Source organism: Botrytis fragariae, assembly GCF_013461495.1.
Source record: "Botrytis fragariae strain BVB16 chromosome Unknown tig00000001, whole genome shotgun sequence".
In the NCBI taxonomy this organism is placed as follows: domain Eukaryota; kingdom Fungi; phylum Ascomycota; class Leotiomycetes; order Helotiales; family Sclerotiniaceae; genus Botrytis; species Botrytis fragariae.
In genome coordinates this window covers 938929-955901 of record NW_023500987.1, presented here as the reverse complement: position 1 = coordinate 955901, position 16973 = coordinate 938929, and the positions used below count along the sequence as shown (strand labels likewise).

The 16973-nt window shown below is 43.5% G+C and overlaps 6 protein-coding genes across 6 annotated transcripts; 5 read left to right on the top strand and 1 right to left on the bottom strand.

Moving 5' to 3' along the window:
• Positions 1 to 404: 404 nt before the first annotated feature.
• Positions 405 to 7357, top strand: Bfra_000299 (putative duf221 domain protein; the record flags this gene model as incomplete). Its single annotated transcript, XM_037330743.1, has 8 exons — positions 405 to 551; positions 605 to 769; positions 825 to 2920; positions 2972 to 3110; positions 3553 to 3772; positions 3848 to 3921; positions 4030 to 5950; positions 6072 to 7357. The coding sequence occupies 8 exons, from the start codon at positions 405 to 407 to the stop codon at positions 7355 to 7357; spliced, it is 6048 nt and encodes a 2015-aa protein (XP_037197076.1).
• A 1810-nt stretch (positions 7358 to 9167) lies between these two features.
• On the top strand, positions 9168 to 10215 carry Bfra_000298ca (putative 4-hydroxybenzoate polyprenyl transferase protein; the record flags this gene model as incomplete). The annotated part of the gene is made up of 3 exons (XM_037330742.1): positions 9168 to 9201; positions 9263 to 9829; positions 9920 to 10215. 3 exons carry the CDS (start codon positions 9168 to 9170, stop codon positions 10213 to 10215), a joined length of 897 nt encoding a protein of 298 aa, XP_037197075.1.
• A 1019-nt stretch (positions 10216 to 11234) lies between these two features.
• On the bottom strand, positions 11235 to 13091 carry Bfra_000297 (putative udp-galactose transporter like protein; the record flags this gene model as incomplete). The annotated part of the gene is made up of 1 exon (XM_037330741.1): positions 11235 to 13091. The coding sequence occupies one exon, from the start codon at positions 13089 to 13091 to the stop codon at positions 11235 to 11237; it is 1857 nt and encodes a 618-aa protein (XP_037197074.1).
• A 474-nt stretch (positions 13092 to 13565) lies between these two features.
• On the top strand, positions 13566 to 13817 carry Bfra_000296 (uncharacterized protein; the record flags this gene model as incomplete). The annotated part of the gene is made up of 2 exons (XM_037330740.1): positions 13566 to 13684; positions 13727 to 13817. The coding sequence occupies 2 exons, from the start codon at positions 13566 to 13568 to the stop codon at positions 13815 to 13817; spliced, it is 210 nt and encodes a 69-aa protein (XP_037197073.1).
• Positions 13818 to 14002: 185 nt separating this feature from the next.
• On the top strand, positions 14003 to 14566 carry Bfra_000295 (uncharacterized protein; the record flags this gene model as incomplete). Its single annotated transcript, XM_037330739.1, has 3 exons — positions 14003 to 14026; positions 14058 to 14390; positions 14516 to 14566. 3 exons carry the CDS (start codon positions 14003 to 14005, stop codon positions 14564 to 14566), a joined length of 408 nt encoding a protein of 135 aa, XP_037197072.1.
• Positions 14567 to 16143: 1577 nt separating this feature from the next.
• On the top strand, positions 16144 to 16970 carry Bfra_000294 (uncharacterized protein; the record flags this gene model as incomplete). The annotated part of the gene is made up of 2 exons (XM_037330738.1): positions 16144 to 16441; positions 16558 to 16970. 2 exons carry the CDS (start codon positions 16144 to 16146, stop codon positions 16968 to 16970), a joined length of 711 nt encoding a protein of 236 aa, XP_037197071.1.
• Between the last annotated feature and the right edge of the window lie 3 nt (positions 16971 to 16973).

Genomic DNA, 16973 nt, shown 5'->3' with positions numbered 1-16973 from the left:
GTATCAAATCTTGTTTAATATAACCTCAATCAACACAATGAGGAAGAAAGACGTGATCATTCTTGATACCAACAAAAAGTAAGTTGAGCCCAGTCCAACCTCCTATGTCAATCACATTGTAGTCAAGAGGGCTTCAAAGTGATGCAGCGTCTTTCAAAGTGAAGTTTGATGGCGATGTGGCGGTGCTTCAACCTCACCCATGTTCGCAGGTGGCTGAACGTACCTAAGGTTCCTGGCTAACACGCTTACATAACGACTAAGCTTGTAAATCGTCATAGCTTGGCAATCCATCACCGCCATAACAAAAGATGGATCTTGGTCTGGGTTCCTTCAGCTAAATTAATTGTTTACCTTGTTGGTAATGTTATTCTTTCAATAATTCGAAAAGTCTGCCAAAACTCATCATGGCTTCCACTATGGATGCCCTCAGAGCCCCGGAGAAGGATTGTCCAACATACGACCCTACACATGTTGAAGGACAACAGACTGCGATATATGTTCAACTGGTCCTTTCACTAACTCTCGGTGTGTCTGCTTTCTTTGGATTCTGTGTAAGTAACGGCAAGAGTATGCTTGATAGATAGAAGTTTGCTAACATTCGCAGATCCTGCGACCAAAATGGAAGAGTTTATATGCTGCGCGCAAAAGACATGTCGACGCTGCAGCAAATCTGCCAGAGCTTCCGGATACCTTTTTTGGCTGGATGCCTATTTTGTATAGAGTCACAGAAGAACAAGTACTTGCATCTGCTGGATTGGATGCATATGTTGTATGTCTTGAGGACCTACTTCACCTGGAGAAAGAACAATACTGACTTCAATTAGTTTCTATCATTTTTCAAGATGTCCATGAAACTATTCGGGGTCATGTTTATCATGGCAGCTGCTATTCTTGCCCCAATAAATCAACACTACTATTACGTATTCGATCCATTTGGAAATACAACGAGTCCTCCTGATATTCCAGATTACTCAAAGTTGGAGGGTTGGCATGGTGGATGGGATGGGGCTTCGACTTTAGAAGTACCAAAAGACTCCGACGACAAACTACCTGATACCAACTATCTCTGGTCATATCTTGTCTTCACCTACGTTTTCACTGGACTCGCAATATTTTTCATGAATAGACAGACTCACCGCGTAATCAGGGTTCGACAGGACTACCTGGGAAGCCAATACACAATTACCGACCGAACGATCAAACTTTCTGGAATACCAGAGGATTTGAGGTCTGAAGAAAAGATCACAGAATTTTTGGAGAAACTTCAGATAGGAAAGGTGGAGAGCGTGACTTTATGTCGCAATTGGAAAAAACTTGATGATATGATGGACAAGAGAGTGCAAGTCGTAAGGAGGCTTGAAGAGGCATGGACTGTACACCTTGGTCAGCAACAACGACCGAGTGTAGGACCAATACGGACACAACACTCAGCACCTGATGCGAATGTTGAGGATGGATCGCTAAGTCATGAGGGTGATAATTTGTTAGGAAGCGATCATATTGCCTCGTACGATCAGCCAAGGCCGACTACGCGAATATGGTACGGCTTTCTTAACTTTCAGAGCAGGAAAGTAGATGCAATCGACCACTACGAAGAACAGCTACGAAGGCTAGATGATATGATCAATGATGCAAGGAAAAAGGAATACAGCCCTACAGCACTTGCATTTGTCACCATGGACTCGATTCCCGCTTGTCAAATGGCGGTGCAAGCTCTCCTGGACCCAACGCCAATGCAGCTGATGGCAAGACCAGCCCCTGCACCATCAGATATCGTTTGGACAAATACTTATCTACCTAGGTCAAACCGTATGATTCGTTCTTGGGCAATCACTATCTTCATTCTTATACTCACCATCTTCTGGCTTATTCCAGTAGCTGCCCTAGCCGGTCTTGTGAGTTTATGCTCGATTCGACAGGTTTGGCCAGGTCTTGCAGATGTTTTGGAAAGCCACGATATACTCAAGGCTTTGGTTCAGACTGGCTTGCCTACACTTGTTGTCTCATTACTCAATTTGGCAATTCCATTCTTGTATGATTACCTTGCAAATAGGCAAGGATCAATCTCACAAGGCGAAGTAGAGCTTTCCGTCATATCCAAAAACTTTTACTTTACATTTTTTAATGTATTCCTGGTTTTTACAGTTTTTGGCGCGGCGAGTAAGTTCTGGCCAGTCTTGCAGGAAACATTGAAGGACACAACGAAGATTGCATATACGCTAGCTCAGTCAATCTCTGATCTCTCCATGTTCTATACCAACTTTATTTTGCTACAAGCTCTTGGTCTTCTACCTTTCAGGCTGCTGGAATTTGGAAGTGTGTCTTTGTACCCTATCACACTTATGGGTGCCAAGACTCCTAGAGATTATGCAGAGCTGGTACAGCCGCCCATTTTTAGTTACGGGTTTTATCTCCCTTCAGCACTTTTAATCTACATTTTATGCATGGTTTATAGCATACAGCCAGCAGGATATCTAGTCCTACTATTTGGAATGGCGTATTTTGCTTTAGGTTATTACACATACAAGTATCAGCTTTTATATGCCATGGACCATCCACAACATGCTACTGGAGGTGCTTGGCCTATGATAGTTTATCGTCTTCTTGTCGGCTTAGGATTCTTCCAACTGACTATGGCCGGAGTAATTGCTTTGAGAAAAGCTTTCACTCCAGCTATACTTGTTGTTCCTCTCATACCATTCACAATCTGGTACAGTTACTACTTCCGTCGAACATTCCAGCCATTCATTAAGTTCATCGCTCTGAGAAGTATTAGAAGAAGTAGCGATCCAGACATAAATATCGCTGGTGAAAACGTTGGCATCGACAGACCTCCAGGACACATTCGGAGGAGAGGTAGCACAGTTGATGAAGCAAGGGAAAAAGGCATGAGATATATCAACCCAAGTCTCGTTGTACCGTATGTTATTTCCAAGCAAACTTATTATTATTTCATACTGACCATAAATAGATTAGAAAAGATTTGGATCAACAAGGACCCAGATAGCGAACCGAATGGCAGCACTCCACAATTAAATCGTGAAGAATCTGCCGCAAGTTCGCTCAGCCTTGGCGATACCCACATTTGGAGAGAGGTTGGCGATGCAAATGTATGATATGATTGTAAATGAAGCCTATATTCTATTTTTAGCATGAGAGAGTGTTTAGTTATGGACCTCAAGTTGATGGGATTAACGGCGTTTGTGGTCTTGTTATTCACGGGTGGGTTGGGCCTTCCTTGCATGACTTCAAATTGTTTTAATTATATATACCCAGTGCTCTTTCCTACAGAGTTAATTCTCATTGCAATATGCTTTGTCTCTTGGATCTTGTATTTTTTCCCAACTTTTCAGCCATAACATGTGTGACTTATTCTTACCGTTCAACATCGTCTTTTCAGAGCGATGAGACAAAACTCTGCACCTATGAATCAACTTCTGCTTTCTCAACATTCGTTATTGAAGTTCCTAAATAGCATAACATAAAGACGCCCCCCTAGTAATGCCAATTATTTCCTATCATTCAACTATTATTAATAACATAGCCGCCCAGCCGGGGGCTGTCGACACAACGTCTTCCCAGATTCTCTTATCAAGAGCGATCGCAGATCACATTTCAACATCTCGTCCGCTAGTTGTTAGGGGAACATACTCTTCGATTCCTGTCACGTCTCTTTACGAATCCCCGACAAGACATATCATGACTATTGGAGACGCATCCAGCACATCGAAAGATGTGGGATTGGATGGTGGGAGTATGGAGGAATGTAATGGTTCGTAACACCTGACTCGAGTGTGACTGGTTGACATTGAAGGAGAGCCAACGATCTAATATTTGATATATTTAGATCCTCCGAATAGACGACGCTCGTTAACTTTAGGGGTGAATGAAGCCTCTGTGTCCCATAGATTATCAGATTTAGTAAGGCGACCTTTCTAACGCAATCATGCCCGTGTATCATCAATGCGTATGCTTTGGGATCTTCCGACGAGGATCATAAAACTTTGACACTAATTCATATACCTGTAGATCACTTCAGTTAATGATACAGTTATCGATCCTCAGCTTCCGTACAACCCGTGGGAGCTTTCACAACTCGATTCTGTCCCAGAAACTCAGGAGAAACGTGATAAAGGGAAAGGAGTTGAACGTGGAAGAACATTAGAACGAGGCCCGAGATACCGTAATCCTCTTGAAAAGGCTGAATCACGACTTAGAAGAAATAAAACAACCATCGAGGTGGATGGTCGGCCCATACGAAGGCGTGATCGAAGTCATACTCTTCATGATAACCCCGATGATCCTGCTGCAATATTGGATGACCAGGTATTAGAACCACTAAGAGGGATATCTCAGCAGGATAGCTTTTCGGAGGTACTTAGCGGACATGCATCCCCGAGCAGTTTGAATGGCTCCCTTGATGCGAAAGAATTAAAGAGTCGACTTCGATCTAGGACTTCTGGAGGAAGTTCTATAAGCTCCACTATATCTCCAATCGAACCACTTACACGGACAGTTACGACTGTTTACAGCCAATCCTCTCCCGTTTCTCCTGAGCCAACTTTACCAGTTGAATCATATTCTAATCGTCTACCTAGTGTTGTTCGATTAGAAGAATCTGCTCGTCAATCAACATCATTCACGTTCTCAAAACTACCAACAGAAATTATTCAACAAGTATACAATTACCTCACACCATTTGATTTTAATTCGGCCAGACATACATGTCGAGCATGGCTTCTTACCAGCATGGATCGTTCTCTTCTTGAAAACATGATCCGGCGTGGAGGTTGGGAGACTAGTTGTCGACAGGAAATCTCCGATGCAAAAAGTTCGACCTTTCGACGTAGCTCCGAATATGAATGGTTCATGAGTAAACGGATTTCGAGGGAATGTGCTCTTGGTCCAGATTGGACGGGGTCCGGAGTACCGGTAGGCCCGAATAACTTTCCACTCGAATCAAAAGGTTCGCCTTTTTTGCAAGCTTCGACTGTAAATTTCACAGAAGTCGCGGTCCAATATAAAAAAACGACTCCTGCTGGAACCGTTTTCACTGTGAGTAGCTGTGGGAACTTTTTGATGGCTGCGAATGGGTGTCTAGTCTATATTTACGAACTAAACAAAAGCCATCGCGACGTGGATGATTGGTATGAGGTTCAAGCTGGTTCTCTACGTCCAGTTACTAGTATCATATGTCCACACAGAGTTTTAGCATGCAGTATGGATACTTCTTCACATAGGTATGCAATTGCTGTTTTGCTTGACGGGCGCATGGGCCTTGTATGCGATATTTCTCTGAGCCATATTGCTCCCCCTGTTTTTTCGGATCCTGAGACTTCAGATCTTTCCTCGCCTCATTCAAGTCGGTCAGATCTCTCAGTCTCTCCAGCAAACGATTTTCACCATGGCGTCTCATTTCTCGATCGCGTTAGCTTAGATAGTTCGGCTCCTGTACAAAGGGCTGGAAGATCTACAACTGCTTTCGTTTTCCCCGGAATAGCTACAACTCGTAGTGATGATACTTCTCCAGGAATTGCACAGCGTTCGGAATACCACAAAGCGCTTCGGTCAGCTAGTGTCGTGAAAAATTCGTATCCTCCAGAAGAGATTAGCCCTCACTCTGTTGGAGCAGGAAGTCGATTGCGAAGCAAGCTACCAGCTCGTAAAGTCTCAAATTCGGATGTAAGAGAGATGCCAGTAGAAACCGGCCCGCGTTCAATATATCGAAATCTTTGTTCTGAGGACGACCCTCCACGTTCTGTGGCTATTTGTCCTCAACGAAGATGTGTGGCTTTTGGGTGCTCGGCTGGTATTGAATTGCACTGGGTTGATGCTTTGACCGGACAGGATCTGAATAGATGGTTTCCGCTTACTGCTCCAAGCGATTTCTTGTTCTTTTTACCTCCAAGAAAAAGTATAGACTCGGCGAAGAAGCTGAGGCTTATTAGCAGTAAGTTATTATCACCTTGTAGATCCCGGAGGAGACAGCGATGTAACTTAAGCATGAGCATTGGACACAAATTTTCATTTGAATAGTCAACTTCACACAAAACCCACTAATTGATTTCTAGGTGCGGCTAGACCCAGTGAGTGTACAGCTGTACATGAAAGATCATATGGAAGAAGACCACGAGGTGCTTCATTCTGGCAAAGAATTGGGTGGAGCGGAAGCCACGGAGACAATAGCGAGGAAATAGAACATGCTCAGCACTTACTAACACCAGTGGGAAGATTTCGTAGTGATTCTGGTCGAAGGGTTGATCATTCAGATCACTATCGCGCCATACCACTAAGTGATGGGTATCATATTTTATTCACAGATCCAAGCACAGGAGCACTCTGTTTGGGCAGTGATGCACCTGTCGGAGGACCTACCAAATTACTTCGCAAAGTTTGGTTTGAGGGACCAGAAGGTAGAGGTAGTCCAACGGTCTATGCTGGAGGTTCTGATCTAAGCTGGGGAGTAAGAGTTGTGGCAGCATTTGGAAATTGGGCAGAACAGGATATCTGGATGTTCTCCGTTCCAGGGGATGTGTTTCATGCAGCTCAGAGTTCTCAGAATGTACTGGAAAGCTCTGTGAATCACAAACGAAACATTCCTAAGAATTCTAAAAACATGCAGTGGCTGGACTGGTGGCCTGACGAGGGACTTCAAGAATGGCTTAATCTTATTCGACATCCAGTACCTGGTATTATTCCGGGAAACATGTGGCCGGTTAGAATCAAAGGTCAGAAAATTGGTACATGTTCTGGAACAGTCGATCTCGCGATTGATTCAAACAATGGTATCACAGTTTGGGCGTTTAGTACTAATGGCATTGCTAAGGTCTGGCTTTTGGACGACGGAAAATATAGAGACTTCACAAAATTGAGTGTATCGAGAGATGGTACCATTCGCGAAAATGTCCCAGATGAGTGTGCCAGCGGTGAAATGAACAGCGATTTTCTCACATCAAAAATCCTTCAACGCCGCTCATCGCTCGAACAACAATCTTTCGATGGAGCAATGTCGCCAGATTTAGATGGTACAATTTCTCCCGATATATCCACAGTTATCACGGCACGAAGAGGCTCAGATTGGAGCTATCAAAGTGTTAATTATGATGAAGATGGTGATGTGGTCATGGAAGATATTTATGGTCCGGGTGTCGACATGCCGGCGGCTTGGTCGAAGCCAGAGAGAGAATATGAGGAGGATGAACCTTTACAAGATCAGCAGTATCAGTATTTACAATCGCGCTGGCCGAGGTCGTCGATAGGGTATAGACGGTGGTGGGAGAGGGCTGTGGCGAGTGGAGATTTGGCGAGAGTGGTGGAGGCGAGGGGTGTGTCGAGGATTGAAATTGAAATTCGTTGAGGAAACTTGGGCATTGATTAGTGTAGAATGGTTGAAGGCGACGTATCAATTGTAGACGAATAAACGAAGTCTATCCGGATACTTGGAGTTCTTGAGAGACTGGTAGTCGATGTCGATTATTGGGATTGAAATTGAGTAGATGCTAAATTGTACATTATTTAGATTGGCGAGAGGCGCTTCAAATCATTTTCTATCAGTTTTCGTAGAAGATCACCTGGAACTATCAAATTATTGAATATTGTGCAGATTATTTTGATCGAACTTGAAGTTGGGATTATGAAGCGTGTGGGCGGAGTGTGAATACGTAATCGCTTGTGAGCTTTACCGTGACAAAACATTAAATTTCGTCAAAATCATCTCCTTCAGCTGAGAACTCGGTTTAAGACATAAACGATACTTAGATTATGTTGAATAGATGCCTATCTGCCTATGCGGCTTCAGGTTGTCAATATTTTGTATCGACAGACTAGATACAATCTCTCGATATTCGAAAGCAATCCGATATTAAGAATGAATTCAATTTGTCAAGCTTTTCATGCGTTCTAATTGCCAGGGATTGCTGAAGTACAATTCAGACTATTTAAATCTCGATGCAGGTTTTTACTGATACAATTACTATAACGCGAGGAAGGGAAGGTTCGGCTAAGGGTTTTACTAGAGGGGGAATAAATACAAGTATCGAGAGACAAACACTCTTAGCCGCGAACAAAATACAAGGGGATCTTCGGAGATAACTGTTCCTGTGAAACTACGAACCCAAAGCATTAGTGCAATAGAAGATGGTTGAAATCACGGCAAGTTTCTAGAGAAGGAATGCGAATTTTCACCGATGTCAGTTTTTTTTTATACCGATCTTCGGCATCTTCAGGAATTCAAGAGAATGGTGCGAAAAAGATACTGTGGAAGTCCTTGCTGGCTCTTTCCATTCCTGGGCTGCCCTCGCGGATGAGGATATTAAGAGAAAGAGAGGCATAATGGCTAGTTTGAATCAACAGGAAGCAGTCTTTATCGGACTGGACCTATGAGATACCTAACAGATGACTTGATGTAATGCGGATTTGGGATAGAAGGAGCTTTGAATTGTCACTGGCACACTCCTAGAACTCCCGAGATGAAATTTCGCGAGTGTGAGCCAATGCTTCTTTTGTTTAGCAGTATGATAATCAATCACAAGTTCGAAAGCAGATTCAGAAGTCAAATACAGATGTGGGGTTACTGCAGAGTGCATCGTTCACATGCTGTCGAAGATTCTCAGAAGGGCTCCACGCCCGCTTTCAAGTGCGCAAACTAATCTGAATGGCGTCGCTTGTCTATTAGGCGATTGATATCGACCAATTATACCAACAATTGACTCGGAGCTGAAGACCCCAGTGAACACAAAATGGGGATTACTGTTTTGCAGCCGTTACTCATAGAAGCCAAATTTCTTCATTTAGTCGACCGAGCCGAGCTACAGCATCTTCTATATTAAGACGCTCTGATAATGTGGTGAGTAGGTTTCAATTTCACTAGCTTGATGCAGCAACATGTAATGTTGTTGCTTATTATGATAAGATCGTTAAGGTAAAAAGCAGCGTAACTTTGGAGTGTCAGATTGAAGCGACAGAATACCAACATGATATACAGGATTGCAAGTATTGATCTCTAAGGTTAGCAAATGCAGGCATGGCACGTGATAAATGCAGATCCTGGCGATGAATCTTACTAGAGCATGTGTATAAATCTGAGAACGAACCTCTATTCAAATCTTAGCATTGTAGAATCGACACCAAACACATTCAATTTTGAAACACACAAAAGGAATCAAACAATGGCAACTGATATGAAAGCTGACACGAACCCCAGTACTATGCCACCCCTTGCAGGCTGACAAGACTCTGCCAGAGTATGTTCCCCCAACCAAAGGACCTCTTTCACTGTTACCAGCTACTTGGGTGCCATACGCTCAGCTTATGCGAATGGAGAAACCAGCAGATTACTTTGCATTCTACTTTCCTCACATTGCTGGCTTACTCTTAGCACAATTTCATGCTGCCAATTTATCTCTTCCACGCCCCAGCTTCGAGCAGCGCCTTGTTCCACATTTGTACATTTTAAGCGGATGTCTATTTCTGCGTGGTGCTGCATGTACGTGGAACAATTTTCTAGACGCCCCTTATGATCGACAAGTTGCACAATGCAGACTGCGACCCATTGCACGGAATACTGTCAGTGGACCTGCAGCTTTGGTTTTCATGGCCATTCAAACAGTATTAGGCGTGTTGACGATCCTTGCGCCACTGCCTCAAGCGGTCCGCGCACCAGCGACCTTACTTTCCGCTACGCAGGTAGTGTATCCTCTATGTAAAAGATTCACCGATTATCCACAGCTGTGGCTTGGTGCTTCATTTGCCTTCGGAGTTGGTGTAGGCACCGGAGCAGGTGGCGTCGACCTTTTGGAGATGTGTGGAAGATTAGACGCACTGGCAAGTAGTGAGAGATGCATCCTTTGCACTGTTTCCTGCCTGTACTTCTCTGTCGTACTTAACGCGTTAGTTTACGATACCATATAGAGGTATCAAGACCTAAAAGACGACTTGAAAGCAGGAGCCAAAAGTTTAGCGGTGGCATGGAGAAATAACACCAAAAGGAACTGCGCAGTTTTGGCAGGAATTGAGATTGCTTTACTCGTAGCTACTAGCATCCTCGGAAAGTTGACTACAAGCTTCAACATATTGGCGATTGGCGGCACGATATTAGTGCTCATCACGATATTGTACTCGGTCAAGCCCGAAGATCCCGAAAGTTGCATGTCATATTTTAAGTGGCTCATCTGGGGAACTGGTGCCACTTTATCTTTGAGGTTGTTATCTGCTTGAGAAGAAGCACTGGGATGCAACGCGCATGTAGATTTCGACCTGCTTTCTCTTTGAAATGGCATTATCATGTTTGCGAGATATTCGAATGCTGGCAACGCTGACCTCAATCTTTATTGGTGGCCTATGGATGTTAACAGAGCGGTGTTGGATGAGAATAGCAATTGAAACGTCCAGATGTTGCCTTTTTCTGTCACTATCAATCACGGTCATTAATCTCCTTTGGATTCAGGAGATGTAACAATCCGTGTGAATAAGACGCCAGCAAACAGTAGCCGTGCAAAAGAAGCAGTCAGAGAAGAAAACATCTCAAGTAAAGCGAAATCTCAAAAAGAATTTCCAGTCATACAAATCATGAATGTTGAATACTCGGAGCCTTTCTACGGATTATTTTTGAAAATAATATAGTGTAAAACCATACCACCAGAGGAACATAAGAATTCAAAAAGAATGTCCAGGGTGAAACGAATCCCCGCAACCACGGAATAGAGATCGCGACGTCAGAGAGCCCAGTCTTGCTTGCTTGCGCAAGAAAGTCAATCTAGGAACGTTTGTAATGTACTAGCAGATTGAAGCTGCATAGTACATCAATTGTCATGTTTGTACGTTCCAATCAATGCCTCAAAGGCGGGAGGAGGAAGAAGAATAATGCGTGAAAGAAAGTCTAGGAACGCACTAGTCGCAGCAATGTTTTTAATGCTAACCTCATTGTGAAGAGAAAAGTATGCGTCATGGGTGTATACCAGTAACTAATTATGAAATGAAATCTATGACTTACTGATAAGAGCGCGATTGATCTGTATGCTTCAAGTGCTTGCCAGTAATCTCCGCAATGTGTGAGACATTGAAACCTTCATCTAATTGGCTGAACATTCATTGCAGCAGGCTGAAATGAGATCGCGGAAGAGGCTCGATTGAAGAAAATATAGCAAGATTTGACAACAATAGAGAAACATGTATTGACTAGTCACCGAAAGTTTGTCGTGATTTGAATTCTGGAGTCTACAAAACACCTACCAACATCAAGATTTCGCCAGTCTCGCTGCCTTGAACCTACTAACTTTCTTTGGACCCCCCTCTTCTTCCGTGAATGGTACAATCTCACCTTCTTCCTCCGGACCAAAGCCACCTTGTTTGCCAATGATCTTGTTCCTCATTCGATGATATTCAGTCGCAACTTCTTGGTGTAATAATTGCGGATCAAATTCATCGGGTGGGGCTGCATTGGTGTCATGTGGTACGTCTCGTTCAATAACGTTGGGCGCGAGTGTACGGTTTGCGGGACCTGTGGGAACCTCTCGATGTTTTTCGATGGCCGGCACGAATTGAATTGGTTGAGAAAAGGGCTTTGGGGTAGCTGGAGTGGCAGGGAATAATTTGAGGTGAGAAGGATTTGTGGTCATCGAAGTGGTGGACGAAATTCCATTAGTGCTATTGCTTAACGGAGCTTGAGATGTCTTGAAGCGAGAAGCCTTCTTTTGGACAGGTGGGGCAGAAGAAGATGGCCCTGGAGCTTTTCTCTCAATGATATCTCCCACGGGGGCAGTTTTCATCTCGGCCTTTGAGGAAGAGGTGACTGGTTTATCGGGGGCTGGTGAAACATCTAGTTCCTCTGCAAATCTGACGCTTTTCTTTGAAGAGTCATCAGAATTACCGGCATTGGAATCCTTCAATTTTCCCTTGCTAGAGGTTGTGAGGATCCCCTTTCCAGAATCCTTCGTATCCTCGCCACTGATGGATATCCGGCCGATTCCTTCCTGGACCATGCCATAATCATCCGAACTCTTTCCAACATTCTCCATCATTCTAACGCCAAGCTTTTCTTCAAGTTCAATCATACGTTGACGGAGTTCATCGTCCATAACTTGACGTGTCGATTTCCCAAATTGATCCTCATCATCGCTATCAGAATCGTCTGCATAGTCTTCAGATTCCCAGTCACTTCCATCTTCTAGATTGATTTCCGCCACTACAGATCCAACTTCTGACATTCCATATTGTAACATATCTCGTCGTAAAGCAGCATCCTCTGGAGATTCGTCGGTAGGTATGACGGCAGGCTCAAATGAAAGCTTTTCCGATTCTCTTGCAGATTGCATAATCTCTTCAAGGCGCTTTGCGGCTGGAGAGATTGTTGGATTTGATTCCGCGGACTCTGTTTTTGAATCGTCTGTAAACTTCACACTCTTCGGTCCAGGCTTTGAAGATGTAGTGGGCGAATTGGATTCCTTAACGCGCTTCGTTTCGATCGCCTGGGAGGTAGTGTCAACTTGTATTGAAGCTTTGCTGGCTGGTCCATCGTCTTTCACCTCTTCCACGACACCCGATTCTTCCTTTGATACCGGCTCTATTATTCCAGCTTTGTGTAGTACCTCTAATAATTGTGGCTTTACATTTCCTGGTGTTGATAGTCTTGAGGAAATGACATTTCCTTCATCATCCAACTCTTCGATGATTTCTGTTACAGGAAGTCCTTCCTCATTTCTTACGTCCGGAGTACTAATGATAGTTGCCTTCGCCAATTTCTCCTCTGCGGTCTCGATTTGCTTCTCAATTGTTTTGATATTTTGCTGAACATAATCTAATCGTCGATCTAATAGATTCACAACTTGTTCAGCGCTTCTTTGGGTGCTGGTACCAAGTATATCTTCGATTTCTTTTCCTTTGACCAAATCGGCTTCGTAATTTCGTGCGATAGAGATGAGTTCCTCACGATTTGGGGTAGGATCCGCCGAAAGAATTTCTTCTTTCAAGCCATCATATTCAGCATCCCACGTCTGCCAGTGCTGTAGCGATTTTCGAAGTTTTGCTATATTATCCTCAAGTTGTAGGCGATACTTCTCCAAGTCGAGAAAGCTATCTTTTGTTGCTTGCGCCATATTTGGGTAAATTTCTTTGGAGGAGTCAGTCGCTCCAATTACAAATGTAGGTAGGTAGAAGACGAGGCTACGGAGGGCTTTGAAAAGGCACTCGTGCTTTGTGTCGCTTGTCTCCAGCTTCAATTTTTTTTCCTTCAAAAGCGGCTCGGGAGCGGCACACGCTAACGCTTTTTTTTCTACTAGGGTTTGATTGGTCAGACCAGTTCAAGTCAACCACAATATCCTTCAGGCGTGATCTTGATATAGGTAGGTATGTAGGACTACATACAAAAGATGGGATTATGAATAGGTATAACCTTGCAAGTGTTGGAATCATATTGGAGATTGAATAAGTGTTTTTTGATTATTTGAGACCAAGTTGCAATTTCACTAGCATTCCTCTAATGGCAAACCGTGGAAGCTTTGAAATAGAAAATTATCTTTACTCATCACCCATTCTCTCACCCATCTTTCACTCGTCACCCTTTCATCACAATGCTTGAAGCCGACAATTCTCAGCATGGAAGTTCTGCCGTGGTGCTGAAGTACGAGTTTCTTGCGAGTGCAGGTGGTTTGAGACGATGGCATGAAAGTAGTCGTTGGTATGATTGTTTGTAGGGTCGTTGGTGAAAATGATTCTTAGCATATTTTACCAGAAAGGGCCATAGTTTGAAGGCGAGAAAGGAAGGCTTGGAAGTACAAGTCGACAAGTGGACCAATATTGTTTTGAGAACCACGAATGTGTAAAAATTTAGGCAAGTTTTCAAGTGACACAACAGACGGCGCGAGCGGTGTTGACTTTCTGCAGCTTGCTCTTGATCTAAACCTTTCATCCCATCGAAAGTGTTCCATAAATATTATTCAAACTCTTTCTTGGAAGGAATAAGAAAGAAAGAAAGAAATATTGCGACTTCAAGTCAACATGTCTCAACATGTCTCAACTCGGAAACAAGACAGTGGATTTCTATGGACGTTGAAGTCAAATAGTACATACCCCCTTCACTTTTCGATGCCGATCGTGGCTACTCAGATCAGCGAGTTACTACCCTTCATATGGCTTGTGGCAATGGTTTTGGGAACATTGCAAAAGCCTCAATTGAGCATGGAGCAGAAATTGAATTAGAGGTCGAGGTAGGTGATACTAACAACTTTAGAGTTGGACTTGATGAGAGAAAGACGATATTCGCATCCAAATCAAAAAAATCCATTACAAATGGCAGCGTATACAGGAAACATCGGTACGCTGGAGCTAAACTCAACCATTCAAATTGTTATGTTACGGCCCTGTGTACTGCATCGAAGTGCGACAGACTCGAAGTGGTCGAGGAACTCCTTAATTCTGGAGCAGAAATCTTCAAAAGCAATTGAGAAATGGAATACTTTAGCAGTGGCATGTCAATATCATCGTCATAGAATCGTCGAACTATTACTAGATCGACCTCCAGAGAATATTGAAAAACTTGCCTGTATTGATGCAATATCGACAGCAGGCTTAAGCGAAGACAGTGATATGTTTCAGCTGATTCTGGCTTGGGGGCGCCTACATCTCCATCTCATGCCATCATAGCAATCCCTGTAGAGCATCCGAAAGAGCGTCCATCAATGAGTGTACAGATTGACGGGACACTGCTAAAGCGAACTTTACAATATCTTTTGGAATTTTGATTGAAAGGCTTTAAAACATGGTTCAATGATTCATTACAAATCAAAAAAAGAAATGGTAGGTTCCGATACTGACCAATCTGAGATTAAATATGTTACAGGTTTTGGAAGTTGAAAATCACCCCGTCAGTCCACGCACCCCTTTGTATAACGAGAAAATGTAGCTCAGAGTGCCTAGTAGTCCGAGCAGGTAGAGCTGATATGGAGCATTGCGATTGGATGCTAAGATAAAAATGGTTGTAGTAAGGATCCTCTATGATATGGCAGTCGATGTCTACACGGGGCTGATTTTAAAAGAGAAATCAGTATAGTAAGTCTCTCCCGAATAGTGGTGTGAAAATGCTTGTATTCTGTCTTCACCGATATCAAAAACTGACGAAGCATGCTAGAACTCCATGATCAAAGTAGCCTAAAGGTTAGAACGCAGATTTAGCCGATATAAATTGAACCCCCTGGGCTAGCTAGATAAATGGGTTCCGGTTCCGAACGATTATATTTGACAATAGTAACTATCTAACCAGAGAAAATTCAAAGTTTCATCAATTTCATGGTATTCTTATATGAGATCATGCATTTTGTTCATAGATTTGTTCCACTACGGCCAAGACCACAATAACGCTACTCACGCAACGAATGCTTTCTTAAACCACATATCTCGCAAATCACTAATTGTGAAAACACTTCATCCTCTGTGCCCCACGATCATACTCTCCAAATCACTTTTCAACTCAAAACCCAAGACCCTACGCCTATGATATTCCCACATAGCATACTTGACGGATTTCCTTCCCACAAATAGCACCCCAACTATTCTTCTTGATATTGTCACGTGTACTGGGGCATCCCTGCAGCCATGCAAAATTCATGCATTAGCCTTCTCTTCACCGCCAGAATTCAGGAGGTTGGGATGGCACTGATCCTAGAGGAGTTCGCATTTGGTCCACCTGTCAGCTGTGAGAAGATGCTTCTGCAAACCGTGCAAGCTTACTTTTCTTTTTCCAGACGAGAAGACAGAGTCAAGAACCACCTTTTCTTCCTCCACTTCTTTTTTTGTCTTGCATTTTTTGCAGAAACTGGTGGTTCGTTCATAACTCCACTCCTCCACGAGTTTGTTTCTTCTTATCGATTATTATCGATTGAATTGATTGCGGAAAATTGAGGGACGGGACGTTATTTGGACATAGCGGCGGGCGAACAAGAATTGAAGCTCTGAACCCCTCATAACCTAGTGATACGAGACGAGTATCGGTAACCTTACCTATCCGTAGGGTTTGAGGTTACATTATTCACTCACTACAATTTCACTCTCAATTACTTCCAATTCTCTTTTATAACTCTCAAGTACATCAACAATTCTTCAATCCCTCTTCTTCTCTTCACATCAGATTTAAAACTCCAAAATCCCGCAAAGATGGGTTGGTTTGATGGCGTCTCTGAATCAGGTCGATCACACTCCTCAAAACGTCACTCCTCACATTCGCATTCCAGCAAAAAACGCCCTTCCTCCTCTCATTCTACCCATCACAACAGTTCTTCTGGAATCCTCGGAAGTGTTTTAGGAGGCACATCTCCCAAATCCCCCAAATCTCCTAAATCCCCCAAATCAAGTCATAGCCATCGAGAGCGATCCAGAAGTCGTACGCGAGGCACCGACAGCATTTTCGGCAGCGGAGATGCGAAACATAATTCTAGTAAGAGTAGTTTCTTTGGTATGTATTTCCATTTATTCCTGCAATTCTATTATTGTCTTCGTAATTTAATCTGTTAAGACTCAATATCCTCATCACGCAATTGAATAATAAACTAATAAATACCTCCCCTCTAGGCATCCCCCGCTCCACCTCCCACTACAAGCGTTCTCCTCGCCCCAACTACTTGAAACGCATCTATGCCAAATTGCGCGAACTCCTGCGCGATCTCATCTATTACATGAAGCGCCACCCGTTAAAAGTATTTATGCTCGTGATCATGCCTCTCATAACAGGTGGAGCGCTAGCCGGACTATTGAAGAAATTCGGGGTTAGACTACCTGGAGGACTAGACAAGTTGATTGGGGGCGGAAAGGGAAGGGGAAATGGGGGAGGCGGATTTTTCGGAGGCAATGGAGGTAATGGAACTTACGAGTATGAGAGGAGTAGCGTGAAGAGCACTGGAGGCGCAATGGGGAAATTGGGAATGTTGGCAGGCGGCATGGAAGGAGTAGGAGGAGCGATGAAGTTGGCGAAATTGTTCATTTGATGT